Below are 24,672 nucleotides of genomic sequence, written 5' to 3'. Positions count from 1 at the left end.
GCCAAAAGGACCCTCAGAGAGAGAGAGAGAGAGAGAGAGAGACAGTCTGGATGAGCAATCCAGGGAGGCGAGGAGTGTGTCTGAGGGGGCTGTTGGGAAAAGTAGCCACATGAAGGATGGAAAACATCCAAAAATGTACTCAATGATACTTATTTTCTGTAAAAAGTAGAACAGGAGGAGAGGAAGAAGAGCTGGATCCTCCTTTGTGCCACAGCTTGAAGCCTGAATGTTTGCGCAGACACGTGAGGGTGTCAAGAGTCCGTCTGCAGAAATGTGTGCGCGCTGTGAAACACTAGAACTTGTTTATTCATATTCCTCCTCCTGCCACTCTTACCTATTGACTCGCTCTTGTTTTCTCGCTGTCTCTCTCCCACTCCTCCCTTATCTCCCCCTGACCTCTCTCTTTCTCCCCTTCCTCTGTTGTCAGAGTATTTATTGCTTGTGTTGCTCTGCAACTATTTTTCTCCTCCCATCATCTATTCATCCATCTGCCCTCCCCTCTCCCTCTCTCACTATAAAGCAAACTGACTCCGCCCCCTCCCTCACCCCCCTCACACACGCTCACTCTAGCTCCCTCTCTCATGCTCCCCCTCTCTCTCTCTCCATCAGTGTATTTTCTGTTGTGGCGATGTGGAGCGTCTTTCTGTCTCTCTGTTTGTTTTCGCAGCCTCTTTCAGCGGAGGAAGGTAAGGACTAAACTTTGACTGGAATTGATTCTCATTGCATCTGCGATCGCTTGCAACTTCTCGTTGTTAAAGAGTGATGGAGACTTTGCACAGCACATCCATCATCATGCACATAGTGGGTCCAGAAGTAAAGGATGGCTTACTGGGACCACTGGGCACTTTGGCCATGTCTGAAACTGGCTGCTGCACCTCCAGAAAGTTTCACTCATAATTTGGGGAGACTCCACCTAACGCTTGAAAACCACCGAATGCTTAACATATTTCCTTTATCCCGCACAACCCGTGTGAGTCCTCTATGTAGCGTATTCCGTGTGTGTGTAGGTGTGTGTGTGTGTGTGCCACTCTGGCTGGACTTCACCGGCATGGAAGTGCCAGGTGTGCGCTGAGGCGCATAAAGCTCCTGTGACAAAAGAATATGGAAATAAGGTGGGACACAAATGAATAATAAGTTGCGCAACCCATTTGATTAAGTGACCCCCCACCCCGCCCCCAGTGTCACTCATGATCCCATGTATGTGACAGCCAGAGACCCCTGGCCCCTCTCCCCAGTGAATCTGTCTGCTCTGCTCTCAGCTCCATGCATTTAATTTTAAATTAAATGAGCAAGTCAGCTACAGAGAGAGAGAGAGAGAGAGAGGGAGAGAGAGAAAGGGAGAGAGAGACATATCAGAGTGGGCTGACTTAGAAAACGAACTAATTTGATGACTCAAGCTGCCTTTGCGTGTGCGTGCATCCGCACACCTGTGTTAGTGCTCTTGAAGGTGCATGTGTGCCTTGGCGTGTTGCCCGAGCGCCATCTCTCACATCCTGTCCTCAACCCTTGAAAGGATTTTAACAGTCGGCTTGTAATTACTTTCAAAGGATAATGGCTGCACGTTGGAAAGACCTGCACCTGTTCACGCTCATCTCCCACTGCCTTTATTTGACTGTGCGTGTGTGTGTGTGTGTGTATATATTATATATAAATATATGAACCTCATAGCACATTATATGAGCTGTGCTAGTAACAGATGGCCTGGACTAAGATGAGGCAGGATAGCAGAGATGGACTGCGTAGTGTTACTGGCCTGTGTTGTGTAATTGCACTCGAGCTCTTCATAAGACAGTATTAACCCAATAGCATGGAATCAAGCATTTAGCTTGTCACAAAGCGAGGCTCTGGCTTCTGTGATCGTTGATGGATTGTCTGCCTGTACTGCAACAAACTAATATATATATATATTTATCATCTGTCTTCCTATTCTTCTTTATCTGTCTACTGCATTTGCTGTATTTCTGTGTATCCACAACTAGCACTTCTAATCTTTACCACATTTGCGCTGAAAATGATCACGGACAGAAATGATCAAGCTGGTGGAGCCCAGGATGCAAAGAGAGAGAGGCATGAACAAAAATACTTCACTCACGAAAATCAAATGATGATACAGGATAACAGAAAATCAGAAAACAAACACGAGCTACACTAAAGAACTGAGGCTTGGACTGGCTGAGGTCCCATAACACAAAAACACAACTAAATACTAATACTCATAGCAGGCAGGCGATGGGAAAAACAGCAAAAATATATCAATCTTACAGTCACGGAAGAGTAGGAAAAAAACACACGAGTTGGCAATGAGCCCGATATCATAATCCGGCAGCAGAGCATCAGCAGAGCAGGGTCTAAAGAACAAACCATTTCTAAGTGACAAATGACTGGCAGGTGAGTCTCCAGGTGTTCAGCCAAACGCTCCCTTGGCCACGCCCACACTGCAAGACATGGCTAGAACAGGGCCAGAGAAGCAGACCGCATGGGATACCGTGACAGAAAAGAATATTTCCTCACAGTAAAAACCAAGTTTGCCACTTTTTTTGGACACAGACCAGCTGAGACAGGACTTTCAGTGACGGGGCTTTCTTTTCACATGCTGCCCGTTGTTCACTGACATGATTTGTTAATTTGAGGTACTGACGTGAAGCCACAAGGCAAACCTCGAAACTGTTGGAGCTTTGCTGAGGTTTATGTGGCCGCATCGGATGAACAAACCACAGGGAGAGAGCCGGCCAGCGCAGGAGGCGCACCTGATGACCCCTCCAGCTCCTCCTGCCATGCGTGAGTGGAGCTGCGGCGATGCTCGGTGACCTGTGTGCATGCAGAAATTAACCGAGTATCTTTAGTGATTCTTACCTCATGCCCCAAAAGAGCATGCAATCTGATTGTGACCAAAAGCCAGCAGGATGCACAAACTGAAGAGTAAAATGAAAACGGATTTGAATGCACTTTTTCTATAAAAAATAAAAAATAAAAATCAACGTAGAGGAAAAGTTTCAACTGGTGCAATGCAGAGGTGGAAAGTAATTCTGCATTTCATTATTTGCAGGTACTTTAGCATGGATGGATGATATTTGATTCAATTTAAGGAAATACATCAGAACAAATCTGTCTGTTTAATTCATTTAATTTTCACACATTTTGCAGTCAATACTACTTCATTTTGCAATTGTTCAGTAGTTCTCATTGATCAATAAGCAGACAAACACGCTTTAAAGGACAAGAGTGTTCCCAACTTAAAATAAAATGAATAAAACAAAATTAAAATGAAACAAACAATATGCTAAATAAATGAATTGACATAAAACAGATCAAAATTATTTCTGCACAAACACATCTTGGAGGAGTTATTGATTGCATTTATCACTTATGAAAAGGGATGCGGGATGGATGCTATCAGCCTTGAACACCTTTTCCTCCCTCCTGCCTTGCACAGAGCTGCAGCACGAGAGAAATCCCATCGGGATAGGAAGGGGAGGACGCTGCACCCCATTCACCGACGCTGCATCATTTAGCTGTGACCGGGCGTTATTTTTAGCTGTCTTTTTTTTGCATGTCGTTTGCAAAGCAGCCGAATGTTCTGTCTGCTGAGAGGCCTGTAATGACACAGGCCACTCCAAATGACATCACATAGCTGCCCTTCGGTGATACGAGGGTCGGAGCCCTCGGGTGGCCGCAAGCCAAGACCCTACTTTGAGTCCGTCAGTGTCATTGCCTACGGACTCATGGATAATGTGCCTGTGCAGACAAGCAAAGAGTAAGAGCCGAATGTAATTGAAAGATCAACACATGGGGTGGACACTTTAGGAATGCAGTTTGCAGTTTTGAATTTCATACTGGAGCTGCGCTTTGCCTGTTGGCACCGACCGAAGAGGGCGAGAGCAAAGTTTAATTGTTAAAGGCTTTTGCTATTCATGAGCGACACAATGAGTTAGCAGCAACTTGATCTTTTCTCATGCTTCAGTCTTTCTTAGCGGCTGAAACAGGTTCTGTTTTTGATAGGCTTTATTTCTTTCGGCGGATTATGCCTCATTGAATTATGCTATGACAAATCCAAGTAGGGGGGCGTGGAGGGGGCGTAATGGGTAAAAAGACGCTTTGGTATTTTGGGGTGTATGCTTATTCACAGTCTTGCAGAGAATTCTGGTGCATGAGGCGACACTCTCATGTGTGCCGCTTTCATATAAACCCAGAAGAAACAAGATATTTAAAGTATCTCAGCACTTTCATGAATAAAAAAAAAAAAAAGTAGAACACGCCAATCAAAATAAACGTCTGGACGTGTGAAAGTAAGCTGGACTTATAATGAATGTGTGTGGCGAGAGACAGAACATGCGTATGATCCCCGCATTAAGCCGGTCTTTCCTTCCATGACTAGATGTGCAGCTTCCTTTGCTCATCCAGCAGCCGAGCCTCAGACGCTAACCGAACTAGTCTTTACAGTAGCTTTGGGATCAAGTAGAAGTTGTTCCTGTGTCCTGTTCTCCGACCCGGGCCTGCTGCTGCCTGTTCAGCGGCTCATTGCAGACGTTCTCTGTCATCTAACCAGTAAGTGCTGCTTGTTGCAGCTGCCAGAGCATTTTTGATAACTCCCTTTGACTTGTGCATGTTATTTCTGGAATGGCGTTAATCCCCCCCCCCCCCCCCCCCTCTTCCTTTACTCCTTCACCTTCACCTCCTCCTCCTCCTCCTCCTCCGGCTCCCTCTCTGTCTTGGTGTGTCATGCTCTCGCTGTGGTTGGTTTTAATGATGCTTTGGTGTAGGCCTTGTCCTTGACTGACTGACTGTCTGTGGGTGGGAGCATCTGGAGTGTATGAACAATGGGTGGAGAAGGGTGGATGAGTGGAAGAACGAAAAACACACAACCGAGTCAAGAATATTTAGAGGCACTGCAGGATTGTATTATTTGTCTATTTTTGGGGGGGGTGAAACTGTGTGTGTAAAGTGTGTGTCCCTGAAACTTTTTTAGTTGCCCGTGAGCTCCGCGATTCTGTACTCTCTTTGGCGCAATGGCATAATGCAGGCTCACACACACACACACACACACACAGCCTACATTAATATTAACGCTGGAATTCTTTGCTGTCAAGGGGGGGACTCCATTGCATGGAAAATGCGTGGTGAAGTAGCGTACATCTGCCACCAAAGAGGCGCGACATGAACAACAAGCAGCACACTTAGCGCTGGAGAGTGTCAGCGCATGCATCGCCACACAGAGAGGCAAAGTGTTGGGGCGAAGAGAAAGGGATGGAGAGAGCAGAGAGAGCGGGTCACTCAGCGGGAGTGAATACTTGAGTGGTGGAGGGGACAGTCATGAACTAATGCAGGTCACCTCTGCACAACAGAAGAGAGAGAGGTTGCACCCACGCCACACGGAGCGAGAGAGACGGGGAAGAGCGTAAGAGGGACACTTGTATGCACAAACACAATCCTGTCCTCCTATTCTCATTCCGGCTTTAAAATCCCGACGTTTCATTTGATGGTCTCCAATTCAACAGACAGCAAAGCTGGCATCAACAATGGCGAACAGAGGGTCTCCTTAGTTAACATACAGAAACGACTGGCCTGCTGTCACTGTTTAGATTAATAATACACACATGCGAAGAGGGGTGGTGGTGTGTCGTTGGGTGGAAGGGACACGGGACACGGGACGGGGGGGGCAGAAAAAGGGAGTGAGCAAAAAAACCCATAGTGAAGCATGGAGAAGTGGGAGACGGCGTGCATTAGCGCAGCACTCAGGTCCAGATTGCAGACTCAGCGCTTCTCCAAACTGTCACGGAGAAACTTTGAGTGTGTGTGTGTGTGTGTGTGTGTGTGTGTGTGACCTGAGACGGGTCAATAACAGATATGGCCGAGTGTCTCGGAGTTAAATAAAGGGGCTTTTACCAGACCTGACAGCAAACGTGCTGTCTTTTGTTTGACTTTATTCACCACACACGCACACATCCAGTCACGGCGCATCAACTCAAGTCAATGTGAGATAGGTGTGCGTATGTGTGTGTGTGTGTGTGTGTGTGTGTGTGAGGCGCTCAGCGCTTACTGGGAATTATTCAACATGATAATGACACGCAATGAGACATGCATGAAAGTTTCTGAACATCTCTCAATGTAATCCTCATGTATCGGTTTGTCATGAAGAAGAAGAGGACGATGGGGGGGGGGGGGGCTTTGTTTTCTCTGAAGCCCTTCCATAAGATGCTAAATAGCAAAGGCACAAATAATCACGTTGAAAATGTTTACTATATATTATTTATGCATGCCTGTGCCCTCAAGCAGAGGCTTACTTAAATTTGTAATGACACATTTGCTGCACGTGTGTGTGCAGGTGTTAGTGTTAGTGTGTGTGTGTGTGTGTGTGTGTGTCTGAAATGAGATGAAACTATCAATGTGAATATTTTCATACACTGAAGACCAAATCTTGACAAGCTGTTTGTCTCTTGCTGCTTAACGACGAAGGAGGGCTAAAGGACAGAAACACAAACATTGTGACAGAGACTCACAGATCAGTTCAAAGGCTTGTCCTCCAAAGACGCATCATCAAACACAGCAGGAAACGCGTGCCCCTGATGGCAGTCTTCGTTCCTCTGAAAGGCTTTAGGCATCCGGGCCTGCGGGATTCATTCTTCTGTCTGTAGCGGATTTTATTCCAGCCGTCAAGCTGTCCAGACATACGCTGCACCCACAACTATTTCTTCTGATGCCTGTGGTTGCGTTTAAGCCTTTTGCTGTCACAGCCCATCTGTATTTTTTTCATATCCCTCCAAACTCCTGGAAGACTTCCATGTAAAATGTGTGAATTGAGTACGATTGACATAAAAGCAAGCGAGTAGGTGCAAGCAGATAGTGTGTGTGTGACTACTTCCCTTTGGTTGATTAGTGTTGCGCTTAATGGAATCAGGCATTGTTTTATTTTCTCTCTGTATTAACGCCATCTGTGAGATCCCGAACTTGAAGATGTTTTGCCGCCCCCCCCCTCCTCTGTGTGCATGATAAACCTTGGCCTGCGTTCAGCTGCTATCTCCTGAACAGAGCCACGCAGAGACTGAAGGAACCGCAGCCGGGTTTGGAATACTAATGGAAAATTCAAGGCCTTCAGTTTTGTTTGGGAAGCAGCCATGTGTCAGCACACGACGCTCAGCATTACAGTCAGCGCACGCACGCACGCACGCACGCACGCGCGTGTGTGTGTGTGTGTGTGTCTACGTGCAGTTTCTTTGCCAGCTTACTTTTTAAAGCCCGAAAAGCAAATGATGGGAAAATGCACTCCAACATAAAAGTCACACGCTGTGATGGTGCGCTCAATCCAGAACCTCGGAAATGAGAAAATATTAGGTAAAACCTGAGTGAAAATGGGAACCAAGACGTAAAGTTCCCCATGAAACCGGGAGGGGGTGGGGGGGCTTCTTTTAGACTAAATTGAGGAAGCATTAGCCGGCTGACAGACTGTTCTGACCTTTCAAAGTTGGGAAATGTGACCTTTAATTGTGGCGCCTCTTCAGGTCAATGAGTTTAATTTGTTAAACATGAGAACTTTATGCCAGAATTATTCATCACGCATCGCCAACATGAGACTGGCTTCCAAACACTTAAAACAAAAAGGATAAAACTTTTAATTTCACACAAAAAAATGCTCCTTTACAATTTTCCTCTCAGCATCACTGGTGCAGATCCACGCTTTCGACCGTCTTGCGTCTGTTTTCTCATTATCTGTTCTGTCTCTGCTTTCTACGTACCTGACAGTGATGCTGCTGGACACGACAGAGTCTACCTCAGAGCTGGGCTGGACTACCTACCCAGACACGGGGGTGAGTAGGGCGCTTGGCGCCGCCGTGCTTTTTCCCAGCTGCTGGAGGCCGCTCCGATGCGTTCAGCACATGCTACATATGGTTATGTTTTAAGTGTATGATGACAATCCCAGCCGTTTGTGGGTGGCGTAACTGTAATGAGGGGTTAAACACAAGAACACATCAAACATTCTGTACAGAAATGTTCTTGTTGGTTAAGAAAGCATTAAGTTACTAACAGTTGTTTTATGTCAGGGAAAGCAGCTATAAATCATTATCCCCACCATGAATGGAACTGAGTGTGTGTGTGTGTGTGTGTGTGCGTGTAGCACAGCAGGCCACAGGAATTTTGTGGCGATCTTTGTTATTAGTGTACAATTGAGTTCCAAGAATACTGCAGATAAAATATCTTGTTTCAACTTTTGCAGCGTTTCACATTTCTCGTTGCGTCTTTGACATTTTTTTCAAAAATTGTCCAAGTTAGAAGGCAGATGTTTTTTTTTTTTTTTTGCAGAAGGGCAGCTGTGGCTCTGTAGTTGAGGTCTGTGTTTCGATCCCCTGCTAGCCCACATGTTGAAGTAACCTTGGACAAGACGCTGAACCCAAATTGCTCCCAGTGGCTGTTGCTGTGTGAGTGATGGTGTGAATGCGTGCTGCTCCTAAAGAGCAGGAGATGCCTCTTGCACCGTGTGAATGAAGGGAGAATGCTGGCTAGAATTGGAGTCAGACAAGAAAAGCACTTTGTAAGTACAGCCCGGTGATGTTTTTCCATCTTTTTGATGCGTTGCTGGCCATTCTCAGGTGTTCCCTAAATTTAACATCATAATTGCTGCTGTCTTCTCAATCCCTCAAATGAATATCAACAGGGGAAAAAAAACTAAAGAGCTCACTTTGAAGATAAGGAATAAGTTAGGGTTAGGTGTGAGCTGTTGTGTTGATTTAAGGGTTAAGGGCAGTGCTATTACCTCCTTTGAATGTCCGATAACTGACATTGATTGTTTGGACTTTGGCAAGGCGGCACACAGCCGGAGAATGAGCGAGGCCTTGTGGCGATCGCCTTGCAAGTGGAGCAACCTCGGCATCCTGAAATGTTTTATTACACCGGTGTGTCTGTGTCGCCTTGAGCCCTTTTAAATGTGTGTGTTTGTGTGCAGTGGCAGTGTCGGGGGGGGGGGTTACATGTCTGAGTGCATGTGTGCGCTTGCGTGACTGTGCCGGGGTCGGTTGAGTTCGTTCATGTGTGAGCAATCGCGTTTCACTTCTAATATGGCTCATAATTGCACACATGCATCGTCTTTCGTGTCATCCTCTGTGAGATAATCAGTCAAACTACGTGAGGAACTAAAGGACAATATACTCTGACTGTGGAGGAAATTCTAATGCATCTGTTGAACCTTTTTTACGATCTATCCTTACTTCTGACAGTATGTGGAAAACCTTGTTTTACAGATTAAGATTGTCAATCAGTACAGCCAGGAAATAAAAGGAGCTGGAAACAGAAACGATGGCCGTCAGAAACCATCAGTGAAGACACGCTGGTCACGGTAGAATACATATATGAATATGTCAAATCTTTTATCCCACCGTGCACAAAACATTAGCGTTCTGCGTCGTCATTATCGCCCCGGTCGGCCAGCCTTTGTTGGGCCATGACTGATGCTGCATAGGGCAGCATGTGTGTTTGGGTTTCCTGAACCATGATGGATGCTGCTAATAGGAGGCGCTGTGTGTGTGTGTGTGTGTGTGTGTGTGTATCATCAAGTCAAGCATTTGCATGATTTTTTTTTTATGGTCCCTGGATGAGAAGTGCTTCTCAGATGGAGATATGGTTATTTGACCCGGGGCATCAAGCTGAGAGAAGTAGAAAGACAGACGAGGAGAAGAGGAAAAAGGGAGGATGTGTGTGTTTGTTTGTGTGTGTGCGTGTGTGTGTGTGTGTGTGTGTGTGTTTGAGTTTTCTTTTCTTAACTCTGTCTTCACTTTCTCTTCACATCCCATCTTTCATTTTGCTCGAGGGTCTGTGGATATTCTCGTCGCACTCTCCTGCTTCTTCTTGCTCTCTACCCATCTTTCCATTCTTTTAATGTAATGACAAGAAGTCCCTCTGCTTCTTTGTCTCGCCCCTCCCCCCTCGCTCTCTTTTTACCTTTCATCCCATTGCCCTTCTTCGTCCCACAGCCACTGGGTCGCTGCTTTAAATCCCCCCCCCCCCAAACTTAATCTCAACTCTGCCCTTCAGTGTTAAAACTCTTGACTTCCTGCTTTTTCCATCACAGGCTTTGCTCTTTTCCCCTCTTGTTGTTTCCACTCTATTTGTCCATTGTGTGCTTGCTTTGGGTACGTGCACGTGCATATGTTTTGCCGTATATGTGCTTGCCTCGCTCTACCGCTTCATGTGTGTGTGTGTGTGTGTGTGTGGCGTGTCCGAGGCCCTGCCCCTTCCTGCCCTCCGTCGCTTGAGAGATTGCTCTCTGGCTCCCTGGCATTTCGGTTCAAATTAAATCTTGAGGATGAGTCGTTCCTATTTTTTCCACCCCTCCTCCCCTATTTGTCCCGTTCTGTTCTTTCCCCCCATTAGGGAGGGAGAAAACTAAACGGGGATACATAGAGGATGGTATCGCGGGAGGGGGAGGAAGGGATTTGGGGTTTGGGGTCAGACAACAAATGCAAGCTGTGGGTTATTCACAAAGGTTATAGACACACAGAGACACCAGAGGCTACGTTCTGGACCTGAAGCTCACGCACACTCTGTTTATCATTTCTACACATTTTTTGAACCCATCTCCCCAGCTCCATCTCACCCTGTGCCCACTGCTGCCCCGCCCCCATCCGATTGCCCTCGTTCTCATGTCTGGCAGAATGAATCACGGCCTGGCGGAGAGAAAAATGTGTCCTTTCAATCCATTCGACTGACAGCACATCAGACTCTTTCTATCCGCTCACCAATCCCATCATTTGACCAAATACGAGTTCAAGATTTCATCTTCCTACAGTCTGTCAGCAGCAGAGAGACAACCACCTGCAGAAATACATCCTCAAACACAAATGCACCCTGAGCGTTTGTCCTCTCGCCAATGTCGTCGTAGGAAGGGCAATCATGATGAAGACTAATGCATAATTCCTCTGTGTTGTAACAGAAAAGGCCACGCTCCTCACCCTGGGCTCGGTTAGGCTTAGAGCAGAGCCATTTCATCCTCGAATGCATCGTGCTGCACAATTGGTGAAACTAAGTCCTGCACCGTTTACAGTTTGATTCGTGCCACAGAGTTTCATTTAGAGTCATGTCTCTATTCTGTCCTTTTACCACTATATGCACATCTACAAGTTTAAACCTGCTCTTTTTATTACACAACAGCTGCCACATGTCAGACACACAAATATCTGCCGCCTGTCACACGAGAACAATGAAACACTTGCAAATTCTAAATCAGTAGAAGAGAAAAACTGACCACGCGTCCCATAAAAGGGAGTCATTGTGAGAATGCTGCAAAACGGGTTACCATGGTAGCGTGCATGCGCGCGTTGTCGCTATGAATGTACTTTTGCTTCCGGGTTTAGAGCGTTTCTGGCGGAGCGGTTTGAGACAGAAACGACGGTCGCTGTCCTGCAGCATCTGTTTGCTATTTTGACCAAAGACTGGCACAGCTATTTCATAAAACTGTTTGGGACCTGCATTAACTTGTGGAAAAAGGATAAATTATGGGACCTTTTAAGATTTGTTGTTTAAGTTTTATCAGGTTTGACAAGCCTTCGTCAAATTATTGCGCTCTTGCTCTGTCAATGTGGCGTTGTGAGTTACTCCTAAATGATCCATGGTGTTCATTTCACTGGATGTTCATGGTAAAGTTAAGTAAATAAAATGAGAAGAAGAACATGCACAAGCAGATGGCATCAGTAAAATGGAAAACAGGGTTTGCAATAGCGCTGGAAATATTGCAGCAGCAATAATCCTGATCAAACACAATTGTGTCGGACCTGTTAATCATATAAAGGGCATGCTCCCAATCTCAGCCCCATTGCAGCGGTGATTGCTTATATCATGTAATCATTTCCAAGGATACTGAAATAGGAAGATTAATCACAGTCTGAAAACCATGAATGAACGAAGGATTTTAACAGCTTCCATGTTTAAAGTTGACTCCAGTTGTGTGTGTGTGTCTCTCAGTGGGATGAAGTCAGCATCCTGGACGACCGGGGGAAGATCATACGAACCTTCGAGGTCTGCAACATCAACCAGAATCCCCGTCTGCAAGATAACTGGTTGGCCACGCCGTTCCTGTACCGCCACTCTGCCCCGAGGATCTTTGTTACGTTGCGTTTCTCGGTGCGGGACTGTGCCAGCCTGCGATCGCCGTCCCCCACCTGCCGAGAGACGCTCACCCTCTTCTACAAGCAGGCCGACAGCCAGAGAGAGCTGGAGAAGACGTGGGTAGCCGAGGTGAGGTGACGAGCGTCGCTCCGATCATAAAGCTGCGTTGGATTACACTGATGTCAAGTCAAAAACGAGACGAGGCCTCGATCCTCTTAGTTTTGTTCATGCTGTTATTATCGCAGCATGATGGGAACAACTATCAGATGGAATCATACACACACACGTGCACACACACACACACGCACACACACACTAAACAAAGCCTCTCATTATCTCATGATAAGTAGTAATTGTGCAATCATGTGATTATTTTTATGCTCGTCAAGAGAGCCAGTTGGGATTAATGACCTCTTTTAGCAGCACTGGAGTGAAGTTCCTCTGGGAATATTGCTTACAAGATGGAAAGAAGTGTCTTTGTGGCCTCCATAAACGCCACATAAACCAACCACAGCTCTAAGGCACAGAAACTGTGACCATTTTACACCCGTCTCTGGAAGTTCACCCGCTCCTCTACTAGAACATCTATGAGTCGTCTTTATATTTAAAGTGCCTGGCATTGATTTGGCCCAAGATGATGTATTTATTTACGCGTCTACTTATAGCCTACGTGGTGCAGTCACAGCGGGAGGGGTGTGGTTTTATTTGTATAGATGAATGCATTTCTACTGAGGGGAAGTGAGATGCTTTTTAAAAATGCAAATGCAAAGCCTGATGAGGAATCAGTGGAGAGTCACAGCGGAGCAGGAAGCACTGCAACGCCGTCAGTCTTTGCAGGGATGTGAACCGCCCACCAGGAGCTGCAAAGGTCTCTGCTCGTCCTCTCTAAAGGACGCACACGTGGAGCTACTCTTTTATCTCTTCACTCTGTCCTATTTTTCTTTGTATTTAACAGACTTTAGATTTTCCGTTTCCTTTTCACAACCCTGTTATCGTTTCCTCCACCACCACCGCCACACATTTTGTCCACGCTATTTTGACTTTCATGGCCACTCGCTGTCTCTCTTCTCGCTGCAGCCGTCCGCCGGCAAACGAGAGACCAGGGAAGGCTGGGTTAAGGTCGACACCATCGCAGCTGATAAGAGTTTCTCAAAGGTGGAGCCCAGTTCCCCTCATCAATATCAACCCAACAGATACAGCCGAATCAACATCAAGACGCGCAGTTTTGCACCACTCACACGCAATGGGTAATAAATCCACTTTTTCATTCCTTGTTTTGGATGATCTCCGTGTCAATGTGTGACCCTTGTTACAGATTCGTCTTGGCCGTCGTGGACAGTGGCGCTTGTGTTTCCCTCATGGGTGTATCGATCTTCTACCGCCGCTGTCCAGCCGCCAGCGTCTACCTGGCATCCTACCCGGCAACTCCTTCGGGGGCAGAGCCAACGGCATTAGTTCCCAAGAACGGGACGTGTGTTCCCAACAGCAGAACACAGGGCAGCGCTCCGCCTCGCATGCACTGCAACGCTGAAGGCGAGTGGATGGTTCCCGTCGGGGGATGCGTCTGTGATGCGGGCTATGAGACGAATCTTAATGGATCTGCCTGCTTGGGTAAGTAGGAGGGAATGTACTCAGGTTGAGTTCTAATCTCAGCATCATGGCCATTTAATTTACTGTGTGGTGTTAAAATTGGATGACAAAAATGAATCAGCACAGGCTGATCCTCTCCTTTATCTCAAGCATCCCCACCCAAAGCACCGACGTCCCTCATCAAACAACCTCCTCTGCATGAGATACCCCCCCCCCCCCGATGACATCACTGGGGTTGTTTCCTTGACTCGTCGAAGCACCACGTTACAGTTGCAAGACCTCACACAAATCCTTTTTTCTTCTTGGCTAAACAGGGCTGGATATGAATCAAATAATTTATTCTCATTTTCATATTTTTCAACTTTATGATAAATAGAATTGATAATAATGAGCATCACATGTTCAGCACTAAGCAGTGGCTCCTTTCAATTAACATATGCTTTAGCATGTTGGAAATAAGTCTTGACCTTTTTGGGGGGTTGATATTGACTTCCTGTCAGGTCACTTCTTCGTATGTTCTGACTTGCAAAGCGTCTGGATCAATGCTGAAAGGAGCTGCTGTCGCTCTGATTCATAAATGTGTTTGATGTAAAGACCAGAGGGAAGGCGGGTCGGGTTAGGGGGGGAGATTAGAAGGGGTGAGGTGGTATCTCTGCATAAAAGACACTTTTATAGAGATGCTTTAACTGTTTATCACCAACTTAACCAGAGAGGAGGGAAGAGGAGGGACGACAATCTATAGATGCATCTATAGACCAGTGTAAAAAAAAAAATGTTAGAATGCATTTCTGCATCTCACAGTACAGTACATAGCGGGGGGGGGGGGGGGGGGGGGGGGAGATGTAGGCTGGACATTTTTGAGAGCTGTCCAAACAGACAGGAAGATATACGGGGAGGGCACAAAAGGAGGGAGGGAAGAGGGAAAGAGATGTGACACATTTAGGTCACGGCGATGTAATGGCCACTGGTCTGTGAACAAGTGACAGAAAACCTCAGGGGGGGGGGGGGGGGAGAGGTGGGAGGAGACTGAACGATGGGAGGAGGCAAGTTAATGACTGAAGGAACTGAGCAGGCAAAATGTAAGGTGCAAAAGAAATGAATGGATAGTTACGTGTGTCTTTCTGTTGGATCGCCAGAGCATGTGTGCCGGGAATCTGATCTGTGGGAAATGATTCTCCAATCCTGCCCAGTCAGCTGTGGAATCTGCTCCTATTCATTTGGTTCAGCGCTTTGTTCGTCTGCGTTTGATTGAAATCCACTTACAAATTCTGACTCAAAACAGTTCATCTGCCAGAGCGAAGGCTCCCGCCTCCCGTGGATGCTCGAACACATCGCCGCCCACGCTGCTCCAACATCTGATACGATTACGTTTTGTTGATCAATTCACTGAATAATAATGAGGTTGGCATCGCGCCATTGTTGTCATCTCCGGCTCCCTTGGAATGTTGAGAAAGGAGGCAGGTGGTTAACTGGCCACGCAGCAGCAGCTGACACGCGTTCACTTCACAAAGTGGAGCGTCGAACTTTCCCAGCTACAGCAAAAATTTGTTCTTGTTTAGATTAACCACGCAAAACATTAAAGAGAAGCACGAAGTGAGGAAATAAGCCGTTATGTATGCAAAGTATGTGTTGACTACATTTTCTTGGCGCAACATTTCATAAAATGCTTTTCTGCTACAGACACTTAGAACACTTCAGAGAGAAATTTATAAAGATAATAACTGACATTCACCACTGCATTGAACTCACTTCTTGCTGTTTGTGTAAATCTAAAAGAAGTCGATGCAGTTTAACGTTCATGTGAGAATACAATTCTGAGCACGGCTTTCCCCTCAAGCAAGACATCCCATTTAGGGACAATTTATTCTGTTCCGTGACAGTTGGATTTGAACACGCTTTGCAGCCCCTGCGTCCTGTAGCTCAAACCTTTTTGTACAAATTGGTCATTTACACACAAAAACAAGCAAACAGTCAAAATCAGAATGTGTCTTTTTTCAGCAATGAAATAATTAAGCAAAAGCAGCATTTATACAGTCAATATGTCATCAGTAGTGTAATAATTTAACTAAAAAGCATTCAGAGAGCACAGACTGCCGCCAAGCAGCTCATTCCCCTCTTAATTGGATTCACACCGTCCACATGGTGATCTGGATCATCATCAAAAGGTTCTAAATTGTTCGTGGTATCTTTATACACCAACCATGAAAAGTAAAAGTGAATCAGAGTCGATGTGCATTTTTAACTGATTTTTGAATCCGTAAAGTTTTCAATGTTAAAATGTAATATTTTTTCCTGGCCTCATGCCGGATCAGATCCAGAAGACATTTTACATGATAGTGAATATTAGACCCCTTTATGACTGTGATATTTGGTGGGTGAATTGAATGCATATTTTACAAGATTTTTTTTTTTTTAAATCCTCCATTCTAAATAAATAGGAAAGTCTGGATTTTTTATATCCAGACAGGTGTCCGGATCGCTCTCAAAATTTAATGGGCTCTAACTTAGACCAAGATCCATCTTCAAAATGTGTTTCCAGGTTTTCCATAATCCTGCTAACAAACAGACAGACAGATACTGTCAAAAAACCTCCTTGGCAGAGGTAACAACCATAAAGATCCTGTCTGGGTTGTTACCGTAGTCGATGTTCAGCTACATCTGTCGAAGATGTGCTATGACTAGAAAGTCTCTGCTTGAGGCGTTGGGGGACTCAGCGACGGGTCAATCAAATTAATTTCACCACCTCAAGCAGACGCGCCTGCATGCTGGCGTCAGGAGAGCAAGAGAAGATTTTTCCGGATGTCAATGAAAATCCAAAAAACTCACTCTTGGGATAGTTTCTCCCTCTATTAGATCATCAGATCTAGTTTGTTTGGAATAAAATGAGAACGTCTCAATCACAGGCTTGATTATTCTCATAATTTAACCTCACCAAAGCTACACGCCGCCATTTGATCGGCCGATAAATGAAATACACGAATGGAGACATCAAACATCCAAAACCACAGCCGGCTTATTGGCAGACACACATTAAAGATCAGACCTCAAATATTTATGAAGCTGTTTATCACAAGAGCGTATAAAAGAACATCTGGTGCCGACATGATCGCGGCGACATGCGAAAGGTCCGTTTGGAATAAAAACTCGTCAGAAGCAGACGTCAGCTGTCTGCGGATTTAGTTTCTTCTTTCCTGCTACTAAACAACCGAGATATGTTTTTCCTCCTTTGACATTTGCATCCCACCAGGGAGATGGAGAGGCATGGAGCAGAGACAAAAAACACAGCTGAGCATGAGACACAATTACACCTGCTCAGTCACACATGAAACATTCCTTTAGCGTTGGCTTCTCCAGACTGGTCAGAGCTGCAACACTAGACAAAGCTCTCCGTCTGTTTGATTCCTCCTCATTATTAGGACAGAGGATACGCTACTGCTGATCATCTGTGGATATTGTAACGAATCTAGATTTAGAATCATTCAATAGGATTCACAGCATATTTTTGAGGATGAGTCTTAAACTGCTGATGAAAAACACTTGATTCAGTAATTCGGGAATTACATGATCAAGGCAGATCTGAGTAAAGTGACATCATCTTTTCCTGAGTGATGTGATAAGACAACTGGCGACGTCGTCACGGTGAATGGGACGCCGAATGGAACTGAATGCTGATGAAAAGGCTCCCAGCTGAGGAAGCGGTAAATCGCTTTCTCAGGTTTGAATGACGCAGGGAGAGGCATTACGGTTGTGATGAATGGATCTACTCTTTTCCCAAAATACTTTTCTGTATTGGCTGTGGGTATCCTCCTGTATGTATGTGCCAGGCATCCATCCGTCCGTCCGTCCGTCTGTCTGTCTTAAATGGTGTGGTGGTTGGGTTGCAGCTGAAGGGAGATGGCTCAGGACTTGCATTTTCATTGCCTGGTTTAATCTGGTTGATGATGATGGGAGGAAGAGGAGGATTCATAATGGCTTTGTAGCAAAGTCATGTTTCACGTCAGAACTGTAAGCGGACAGGTCTGGTAATGCGGAGCCAGAACATAAAAGATGGAAGAGGGAGGGTCTTCCCATCCTCTTTCCTTGTCTATTTCCTTGTTTTCCACCCATCATCTGGGAATCATTTAAATAATCCCACTGTTCATCATGCATCTGTCTTGGCCCATCCATCTCCATGTTCACTTCTTCCCCTTTATATATTTATGCGCGCCTTCTGTGATCCATCAACATCCTTTTACCCCCATTTCTTCCCTCTTCACACTTGTTTGAAAGCAAAGTCGGCTTTCTGAGATAAGTGAGAACACGGAAAGCCTTTTACCTATTTATTCTTCCCTTTTTTTCTCCACTTCTTGCACTTTTGTCTCGTGTTGAGTCCACACAAATAGACTTGTGTTAAATCTGAGCTACGGTACATGCTATTAATGAGCTTATATAAACAAGGTGAAGGGTTCAGTCTCACGAACCTTTAAAGAGCTCACACCTACTCCCTCATCCTCTGTTTAAAACAGTGGGCGTTGATTCTGCTTTAAATGTGTCGCCAACATAGAGACATTGTTTTGATCTGTGACACCTGCTGTTTCCACTCCTTCAGCGGCGTGTGTGTGTGTGGGGGTGGGTGGGTGGTTTGAGAGAGATGTGTGTTTGATGTTTAATTGATGTCAGAATAATCATCATCACTTCAATCAGGAGAGACAAGTGAATGAAATTGTTTATTGCAGAAGATGATTTGTGATAATTGCCCTGTCAGAAAGTCTTTGCCGCTTAGAGAGGTTATGATTGAAGAGCATCTGCAGCAAGACAAAGCTCTCGGCTATATATACGCTGGTGGATGGTGGCGGTGGCCGATGAATCTGATGAGGTCGGTTAATTACCTGATTTAGATGGGGGATCTGGTGAGAGGGTGGTGGAGAGTCAGCATAATAGCAGCATCAAAGAAATATATTGTGTTACAGAGAGAAAATATTTAAAAAGATGGCTGACAAGATGTTTGGCTAACAATGACGTATCACTGCGCTATTGTCTCAATTTGACCAAGTTGTGAGCATCTGATATCTCAATTGACAGCACCACGTGATGACAGCAGGACATCCAGACTGTGTGAAAAACCAATCGTAGAAGTAAACAATGTATACCGGAGAAATGGATTCATTTAGTTTCTATTCTATTCCCCCAAAAGATCAGATTGTTCTTCTGAAACACTGACATGGGTTCAAGCGGGGCCATCTTGGGCCATTCTGCTGCTCTCTGCCAACAGAAGTTAATGACTGTGCAGCACAAAGCAACAACGGAGCGCTATGTCTGAGATGAACTTTTGACTGAAAGGGAACCACAAGCCAAGCTGAAATTGATGCTTTACCCAAAAATAGCTTCTGGTGTTTGACTTTGTCCCATGCAGGCAAAACTGACCAAACAATAAAACCCAGTAACGGCAGGTCAAAGAGTCGCACAGAAACAGTGGTAACATAATAACTTATCAATTTCATTAAGAGCCGAGGATGAAGCTCAACCCTCCGTGCATCTCCTCTCTGCAGCTTGTCCAGTGGGCTACTTCAAGTCGGACCCGGGCTCTGTTCCATGCTCAGCGTGTCCCTCCAACAGCAGAACCAGCCAGGAGGGATCGGCTGTGTGTGAATGTCGCAGCAGCTTTTATCGGGCAGCCAACGATGCCAATTCTTCTGCCTGCACAAGTGAGCTTTGTTGGTCTGTTTGTTTATGCCTGGCTCTCTGGGAGGTGTTCATTGGCCATTTGTAATTTTCTCAGACTGTGGGAACCTAGATGTACCGTCATTGGCTAGAACCCGCATATTAATGCAATATAATCAATCCCAAACAAACAAACAAAAAACACGGCAGCACGTTGCATGTTCTTCCCCGTGTCTGCGTGGGTTCTCTCCGGGTTCTCTGGCTTCCTCTCATCACCAAAAACATGCAATTTGGGTGAATTGGTTACACCAAATTGTCTGTGTGTGGCCCTGCGATGAACAGGCGGCTTGTCCAGGGTGTACCCCGCCTCTCGCCCCGTTGACTGCTGGGATAGACTCCAGCACGACCCGCGACCCGGTAACGGACAAAAGCTGTTAAGGAGATGAATGAATGAAAAAAGAACAAACACACTGCTACTTATTTAGCTCCTTCATTCATTGTGTCACTGCCAAACCTTTATGAAGTTCTTTCCATGTGTGTACCTCCCTGTCTTTCCGTTTTCCCAACAGCTCCTCCGTCTGCACCGGTCTTGTTGTCCTGGGAGTACGAGAGTGGGGACGGGGGCGTGTCTTTGAGGTGGCGCCCCCCAGTTGACATGGGCGGCCGCACCGAAGTGTGGTACGGAGTCGTGTGTCGCATCTGCCCCTCGGCCAACTTCACAAACCCCACGTTGTGCTCGTGGTGTGGGGAGGGGGTAACCTTTGGCCCCTCCCAGACGAACCTAAAACAGACCAAGGTCACACTCAACAACCTGCTGACCAGAGTCACTTATCTCATACAGGTAGTGTGGAAGGACCGCCGGTAAAGACATAATGACCTTAATCTCACAATAGCATAAAAATGTTTGAGAGTTTGCTTAAAAGTGTCATTTTCCAACTGTAATTGATTTTATTTTAGGTTACCAGGGAATATCTTTTTTACACTGAAGTGATTGCCAGTTGTTTATAAGTGGTTTCTGTGAATGATGAAACGTTTCCTGTCTCCCTACTGTATTATTCCATAAGATGTACATCAGCAAATACACACAGGCATTTATTATTTATCTCAGCTCAACTGAATCGCAGCTTATTTCTTATTCATTGTGGGTATAGATACAGCGTTTTCCATTTACTGGTGTTGGTTTACCAGCCAACACAGCTGCACATGTCAGGGATGGAAGAAGCTTCAAATCCAGCTTCATGCTTGCGGTTCTTCTCACTGACAGGTGCAAGCCATGAATGAGGTGTCAGCTCTGAGTCCTTTTCCAGCTCGACAGGCGAGCATCAATTTCACTACGAGCCAGTCAGGTAAGAAACGGGCAGCGGGGTCGAGATGAAAGAGGAGAGCTCCAATGACAATGCTGTGTTTTGTATCGAGCCCATGCCTCTCTTCCTTTCTCTCCTTCTTTCTCTTTCTCTGCTCCAACTTTTTGCTCCTGCTTTGTGGACGGGAGGTTGGCCGACATTACAATTTCCTGTCAGAGCCATTAAAATCACTGTGGAACGAGTAAGGGACGGGCAGAGCGCAATACAAACAGAGCGTTGAGGAGGGCAGAAGCAAAGTGCAACATCACACAGTTTATTACAAGAAACAGATCAGCTGAAACGAAATAGTCTGAAACCTTCTTGCTGCTCTAAAGAGTTTATTGATTATATGAAAGAGACTTCAGAATGACGGCCAGGAAATGTAACTAGATCTTAATTGGTCCATAAAATGGCCCATGACGTATTCATGCTCTACAAAATATTCTATAACACTGCCCCCTAGTGGTCACCATCTGTCCAACACGACTTTTCTGCTCTACTGTTGACGGGGTTTTCAGAACGACTGTGATCAGTGATCAATCAATCAATCAATCAGTCACACATGCACCATCTCTCCCATAGTTCCCAGTACAGTCCCCGTCATGCATCAGCTGAGTCGAGCCCCAGAGTCCATCACTCTCTCCTGGCCTCAACCGGACAGGCCCAACGGAGACATCCTGGAGTACCAGCTGAGATTCTACGACAAGGTACATGCCCTAAAAAAACGCTATGCATGCTGCTACAACTGCCCCAAGTGGCAACGTGACTCAAGCTGTCCCTCCTCTGCATGCCCCCAGGGTTCAGATGTGGACAGTGCTACCAGTGCGTCCAGCGTGACCAACACGGTGACCGTCGACTCGCTGATTCCTGGTTCTATCTACGCCTTCCAGATCAGAGCTCGGAATGAGCGGGGTTACGGCCCCTACAGCAACACCATCTACTTCACCACACTGCCTCTGGGTATATAGTCACTGTAAAATGTGGAGAATCCATTACAGTCCAACCTCCTTCGTCACGTTTAACACATGATTGAACAGCTAGAATTCACCCTAATTACGGAGGCCTCAATATAAAAATAAATAATAGATAGGACACTAATTAGTAATAGGCTGCAGTGCAGGTTGGTTTAACCTTCACTCAAGATTACATCTTTTAAAGAGTTTAGCTTCAACCAAAGTGATAAGATAAGTCTGTTCATCTTCTTTTATTAGAAAGCTTCTTGAGTTCAGGTTAATCAACCGTATTTCAACATGAGGATCTGCTCGTACTTCCCTTCCTGGGAGTCCTTGGAGATTATTTTACAAGTGCAAAAATAGTTTAGGATTCAAACTTTAACCCTGGACTATTTTATAGTTGAATTAAATACTCAAGCCTGAAAAAAAAGAACAATAAGGAATGTGTTCAGCTCCAGTGAGAAAAGTGTTTTCTCTCCCAGAGGAACATTCGCAGCAGATCCAGAATCGACTTCCTCTGCTGGTCGGGTCAGTGATGGGCGGAGCGGCGTTTCTCCTGGTGGTTGCAGCAATTGTGGTTGTGGTGATTTTTCGCAGGTAGCATAAGTCATCAATCGAGTTGTGTCATCTCATGGGTGATCTATTTTCTAATCGGGTGCTTTTATTCACACATTTGTGTTGCTTTTACAGTAAGAGGAGGGAGAGTCCGTACAGCGACAGACTCCAGAGGTACATCAGTCACAGAGGTGAGAATTACAATGATCAATTCTGTGTTGTTTAATTTTGTTTTTATTTAGTTTAGTCAAATTAAGCAGTGGCATATTCGATATGTGCTTAAGGACATTTTCTCATTACATTTTAATTAATTCAGAGGCATCGTCAATATTCAGACTCTGTCTCGTGAATATTGGTGTCATTGGTGTCACTTAATTTAATTTGATGGCAATTTATAGATGTAACAGAATTGATTTCAAGCAAAGTTCTTTTATCTCTCGGAAACAAATCATTAATTAGGGTTTCACGGTTTTGCGTTTCCTAAAAAAAAAGTCGTTGACTAAAATATTCATGTAAATAAATAGGGCAGACTTCATTATTTAGAAACTGAACTGAACTATGAATGTCTTTAAAACTAATTCGTAATGCAGGTAGAGTCAAGTATTACGTGGATCCTTCCACTTATGAGGACCCCAGTGAGGCCGTCAAAGAGTTCGCCCGTGAAATAGATCCCACTCATCTCAAGAGTGAGGAGGTGATCGGTGCAGGTAGGCCTGAAGCGCTTGTCTTTACAAATGTATCAAACATACAACGATCAGTGTAGTGAAATCTGCCCCCCCCCCCCCCCCCCACTCCTCTTTGCTACAGCCCAGTTTGGGGAGGTCTCTCGGGGACGCTACCGCCCTCTGGGGCGCAGGGAGTCGCTGGTGGCAGTGAAAACTTTACGCTGGGGCGCATCTGACAGAGAGAAGGGGATGTTCCTCAGTGAGGCAGGAGTCCTGGGACAGTTTGACCACCCCAATGTTCTGAAGTTGGAGGGCGTGGTCACACAAAACCCGCCAGAAAGGATCATCACTGAATTCATGGAGAACGGATCCCTGGACACCTTCCTCAGGGTGAAACAGCAACACGCCGCCAACAGTTTGACTTCAAACCCAGTTCAATTCGCTAAATGAAAGAATCTCCTCTCCTCCGCTCCTCTTCTCCTCTTCTCCTCTTCTCCTCCCCTCTCACTGCGCTCCTAATTCTTTCAGGAGAATGAGGGTCAGTTCAGCATCCTCCAGCTTGTCGGGATGCTCAGGGGAATCGGCGCAGGAATGCGTTACCTCTCCGACAGAAACTTTGTCCACCGGGACCTCGCTGCTAGGAGTGTGTTAGTCAACTCCAACCTGGTCTGCAAAGTGTCCGACTTCGGCCTGTCCCGACTCATGAGGGGCCTGGACCACAACATCCCGACATACACCGCCTCGCTGGTGCGCATGAGTGTACGTTGGCGCTTCCGTGTTGTTTCGACGCGTTACTGATTCACTTCCTCCATCAGGGCAGCAAGATTCCCGTGAGGTGGACGGCGCCCGAAGCCTTTCAACATCGAAAGTTCAGCTCAGCGAGCGATGTCTGGAGCTTCGGCATACTCATGTGGGAAGTGATGTCGTACGGAGAGCGTCCGTACTGGGACATGAGCAATCAAGAAGTGAGTATATGAGAGAATACAGGAAGTCAGAATTGTGTTTTTGGCTTAAATTGTTTTGCAAAAATTCAAGATGTAAATATATTTATGGTTGTAAGGCCATTGTTTTACAACTAAAAACATGGCCAGCGACTGTTTCTGAAAAGAGCAATTACCCACAACTCCTACTTGCGTCTCTTGGCAGGTGATGAAGGCAGTAGCAGACGAGTATCGCCTCCCTGCTCCACACAACTGCCCCCCAGCCCTCCACTCCCTCATGCTTCAGTGTTGGCAGGCTGATCGAGGGGACCGGCCAGGCTTCGACTCCATCCTGTCCTCTTTGGACCGGCTAATCAGGCACCCCGCCTCCCTCAAGGCGGAGCCAACGCGGTGAGGCAGCTGAACGCATAGCAGAGGCAGCAGATGATGAACAAAAAAAACGATGGTGTGTACATTCTCATGTTCTGCAGAAGGTGCTCCCAGCCGCTGCTCAGCCCCACCCCCACAGACTTATCATCAGTGACATCGGTCTCTGATTGGCTGAGAGCGTTGAGGATGGAGAGATACCAGGAAGAGTTTGATCAAGCACACCTGGACACATTAGACAGAGTCAGCCTGCTCACCATGGAGTGAGTATAGAGTGGTGCATTTCTTAATCTATCGTTGTAGCTATTGATTTTTCACTGTTAGCTTGACGACACTGTGATTATTCAGGGTTCTGTGATCAGATATTTTGGGGATTGTAAGTTCGTTCATGGCGTAAGTCCTCGTTCCTCCTCTCTCCCTCAGTGATGTCCAGAACCTCGGGGTGAACCTGCTGGGGCACCAGAGGAAGATCTTCAATGCAGCCCAGCAGCTCAGGGCCCACCTGATGCAGGGGCAGGTGGAGGTGTGA

At 46.0% G+C, this 24,672-nt stretch overlaps 1 protein-coding gene across 1 annotated transcript; it reads left to right on the top strand.

Moving 5' to 3' along the window:
• Window positions 1-628: 628 nt before the first annotated feature.
• On the top strand, window positions 629-24,672 carry ephb6 (eph receptor B6). The gene is made up of 19 exons (XM_068756877.1): window positions 629-686; window positions 7,738-7,802; window positions 11,947-12,219; window positions 13,168-13,337; window positions 13,406-13,701; window positions 19,209-19,364; window positions 19,890-20,161; window positions 20,585-20,666; window positions 21,246-21,370; window positions 21,461-21,623; window positions 22,099-22,213; window positions 22,307-22,362; window positions 22,762-22,878; window positions 22,979-23,226; window positions 23,365-23,583; window positions 23,652-23,801; window positions 23,983-24,167; window positions 24,248-24,406; window positions 24,567-24,672. Exons 1-19 carry the CDS (start codon window positions 629-631, stop codon window positions 24,670-24,672), a joined length of 3,015 nt encoding a protein of 1,004 aa, XP_068612978.1.

Source organism: Brachionichthys hirsutus, chromosome 3 (genome assembly GCF_040956055.1).
Source record: "Brachionichthys hirsutus isolate HB-005 chromosome 3, CSIRO-AGI_Bhir_v1, whole genome shotgun sequence".
NCBI classification, from domain to species: Eukaryota; Metazoa; Chordata; class Actinopteri; order Lophiiformes; family Brachionichthyidae; genus Brachionichthys; species Brachionichthys hirsutus.
This window is presented reverse-complemented; position numbering and strand designations above follow the sequence as displayed.